At 21.4% G+C, this 3,856-nt stretch overlaps 1 protein-coding gene across 1 annotated transcript; it reads right to left on the reverse strand.

Moving 5' to 3' along the window:
- Nucleotides 1-1,004: 1,004 nt before the first annotated feature.
- On the reverse strand, nucleotides 1,005-3,113 carry PGSY75_1116700 (cathepsin C-like protein; the record flags this gene model as incomplete). The annotated part of the gene is made up of 1 exon (XM_018786288.1): nucleotides 1,005-3,113. The coding sequence occupies one exon, from the start codon at nucleotides 3,111-3,113 to the stop codon at nucleotides 1,005-1,007; it is 2,109 nt and encodes a 702-aa protein (XP_018641083.1).
- Nucleotides 3,114-3,856: the final 743 nt, after the last annotated feature.

A 3,856-nucleotide genomic window follows, 5' to 3' on the forward strand; every position in this document is an offset into this window, starting at 1 on the left:
ATTCATTACATTTGACGTAATCGGAACGGCTAATATATATATATATATATATATAATACTAAAAAATTACAAAATAAATATATTACAATAAGTTAAAATAAAATACAAAAATATTCCTTTTTAATATTACTGTGCAAGGAATTTATATTTTTTTTCATTTCAATTAAAACTTATTTTACAAAAACAAAAAAAAATAAATGTTCATTATATATATATATATATAGTATATATTTTTTTTTTTTTTTTTTTTTTTTTTTTTTTTCCCCATTTTAACAATATAGATACCATGAATTATTTATATAAATCATATTTTATTGATTAAAATAAATGTGCTTTATTATAAAATAATAATACAATATAAATACATTTCTTTTCTTTCTTTTTTTATACTGTTCTATATCTTATAATTATATATAACCTTACATTTTATTATTATATATATGTATTTAATTAGGTTCTTATTAGGGCACTGTATTATGGCAGTACCCTTTTTTCATTTAAAAGTTTATTTTTAATATACATAAATATAAAGGGAAAAAAAAAAAAATTAAAAAAAAAAAAAAAAAAAAAAAAAAAACACACAAAATTTTAATTTTAAAAAATAGAAAAATTGATAAATTGACATATTGAAAAATGGAAAAATCGAAAAATCTTAATTAGAAAAAAAAAATATATATATATATAATATATATATATATAATATATATATATTAATTAAAAGAAAAATACTAATTATATTTAAAAAAAAAAAAAAATAATAAATAAATAATATTAATAATTAAATGAATAAATTATATCATATTAAAAATATAGATATATTTATATATAAATATCCTTATTTTTCCAAACGGCAAAATAAATAAAATATACAAGAATACATATATAAAACATATGTAGAGCCTACATATATATATATATATATGTATATATTTATGTGTGTAGTTCTTTATTTTCGGACTCTTTTTTTTTTTTTTTTTTTTTTATATTAAAAAGATATAAATAATTTAGTTTCCTAATTCCTTTTGCATTTTTTCTAAAAGTATTTTACCAGCACCTCTTGTAAAATCTGGTTCAATAAACAAACTTTGACTTTCAATACCACTGAAATTTTGTCCTCTTAAAATTTTAAAGTATCCATCTTTACCCCAACCATTTCCCCAACTATTTCTTCCTATCCAATATTTGTATGTTTTTCCATCAATTACATCTTCTCCCCATCCTAACAAAACAATGGCATGGTTAACTCGGTCCCAACCTGTTATATTATAGACACCATCATTTTTAGGTTCGATGGTACATCTACGTGCATGTGGGAAATCTTCAACAAAGTATACACCATCAGCATAGTCATAGAAATCTGGAGAAGCTTCAAATGAAGAAACGATAGGACCATTTCTATAAATTTCATTCATCATAATTTTCTCACCATTACATTGATTACAACCATAACAACCACCTACATAATTAAAGTCTTTAGCATACCATCTGTTTGCTTCAGAAATAGCAGGTTCTTGTGAAGATGTATTGGAGTGTAAAACACCTAATTGATGGTCATTCTTATTATTATTGATGTTGTTGTAAGTACTCATATTATTGTTACTGTTAAATATAGCATTGATTTCTCTTAATTTACCAGATCCATTTATATCATTTGGATGTTTACTTATATTATATGGACATGTTTCTTCAGTTGCACTATATGGGAAATATACATTTAATGGAATACCCTGTAACTTAGCTAATTTGGATACTAAATATGGGAAACCACCATTACATCCTTGGTCATAGAAAGAACATGATAAAACAGTTTGTATTGATAATTGATCATCAAAATTGTTCAAATATTTTCTATCCAATTTTTTAGTTAATGCTACTTCTATTCTTCTTTTAAATGCATATAATTGTGAAGCTATATAACATGAACCACATAATAATTGATTAGTAACTTCATATTCTCTAGTATTATTATTCCATGGATCTCCCCAAGTGAAATTTTTTGGTAATTCATTCATTTCTAATTCTCTCTTAGGGGAATTTAAAGTATCCTCATAATTTTCTAAATCCATTTCATTTGTATCCTTATTACCTGTTGCGGTAGTGTTTTTCAAATTATTGTTTAATTGTATTAAGGTTGGTGATACTGGATTATCTGAATCTCCTTTATTTGTTATATTATCAACAACTTCGTTATCGTTACATGGACATGCATATGTTTGTCTTGATGCAGCCAACATAGATGTCTTCAATGGTTTTTTCTTTCCGTGGTGTTTCATTCTGTGCCAGTTTAATTCAGAATTAAATTGAACATTCATATTGTTTCTTTTTGTAAATGTGGGTTTTTGTAAATTACCAAATTTATATAACATATTATTATTAGAATTTAAAATATTATTTAATTTTGTATCATAACTAAATGTTTGAACATTTGAAGAATCATTATTATCTAAAGAGGATGAATCCAAATGTTTAATTTCATTTACATTATCAAAAACTCTTTCAGCATAAAAACAACCATGTAAATGTTCATTTTGTTCATTTTCAACATCTAACCAACCATATCTTATCTTACTAAAACTTGTAGTATAACAATCAGTATCTCCATTGGAATCTAAAGCATCTTCATCAGATACTGGACCACATTTTCCATTAGGTTCATAATGCATTAAAGCTGCATATGTTTCATTACCAATTTTTATTTCAAAACCTTCATCACATATAGTAGTCCAAGTACCAATAACTCTTTTATTCTCATCATATACAGCTAACACTTTCCATTTACTTCTGTGTTCATTATCTTTAGTATTATATATATCACCATAATATACATAATCATCAGATAATACAACAGTCAATTCTGATACAAATTCATAATTGTTATCAAGCAAATATTTCTTATAATCTGTTATACCTACATTATATGTATTCTTATTAGGTTGACTAGAACCACAAGTAGTCAAATTGGGAGACGTTTTAGTCCTTAAAATTTTCCATTTTCCTAATAAATTCTTTGTTTCTACATGTGTTGGTAAATCAGCAACACTAAACTTAACGCACAAATGCAAAACGTTTAACAATACAAGTAAAAAACTTACACTACAAATTTTCCTTGCCATTTTTTTTTTTTTTTTATTTATAAAGGTAAATAAATTTAATTCTATATAACATATAGAAATATAAATATATATATATATGATTAAATTTTACTAAAACTATATATTTGTCAATATATATGTTATATATTAAAAAATAAACAAAAAAAAAAAAAAAAAAAACAAAAAAAAAATTTTAATTATATTAATATTAATATTAATAGGTATATATTAATATATATATATAATAATATTTTATATAATATCTTTTCTTTTCTTTTGTTTTCTTTTTCTTTTTCTTTTTCTTTACTTTTTATTCCTTTACCTTTTATTATTATATTTTATTATTATAAAAAATATAGTAATGTTAACTATTATATATTGTTATCTTATTTTTTTCTCCTTCTACTTCTTGCTATTTTTCTTTTTTCTTTTTTTTTTATTTACATATAAATTGTAATAATTTATAAAGGTATTTAAAAATATATATATATAATCATTTTATAAGGATAATAATATTATTATATTATTATATATAATATATTCTATACATATATATATATATATATATAGAATATATACTTCTATATTATTTTATTCAACATAAAACTAACCCAAAAAAGAAGAAAAAAACAAAAAAAAACTATAACAGACTTAATATATATTACATATATATATATATATTATTATGCATGTAATAAAACAAATAATAAATAATCTAGGACTTTTTCTAATAACAATATATTAAAATATGTAACATTACGGGG

This window comes from Plasmodium gaboni, chromosome 11, assembly GCF_001602025.1.
Source record: "Plasmodium gaboni strain SY75 chromosome 11, whole genome shotgun sequence".
Taxonomy (NCBI): Eukaryota; Apicomplexa; class Aconoidasida; order Haemosporida; family Plasmodiidae; genus Plasmodium; species Plasmodium gaboni.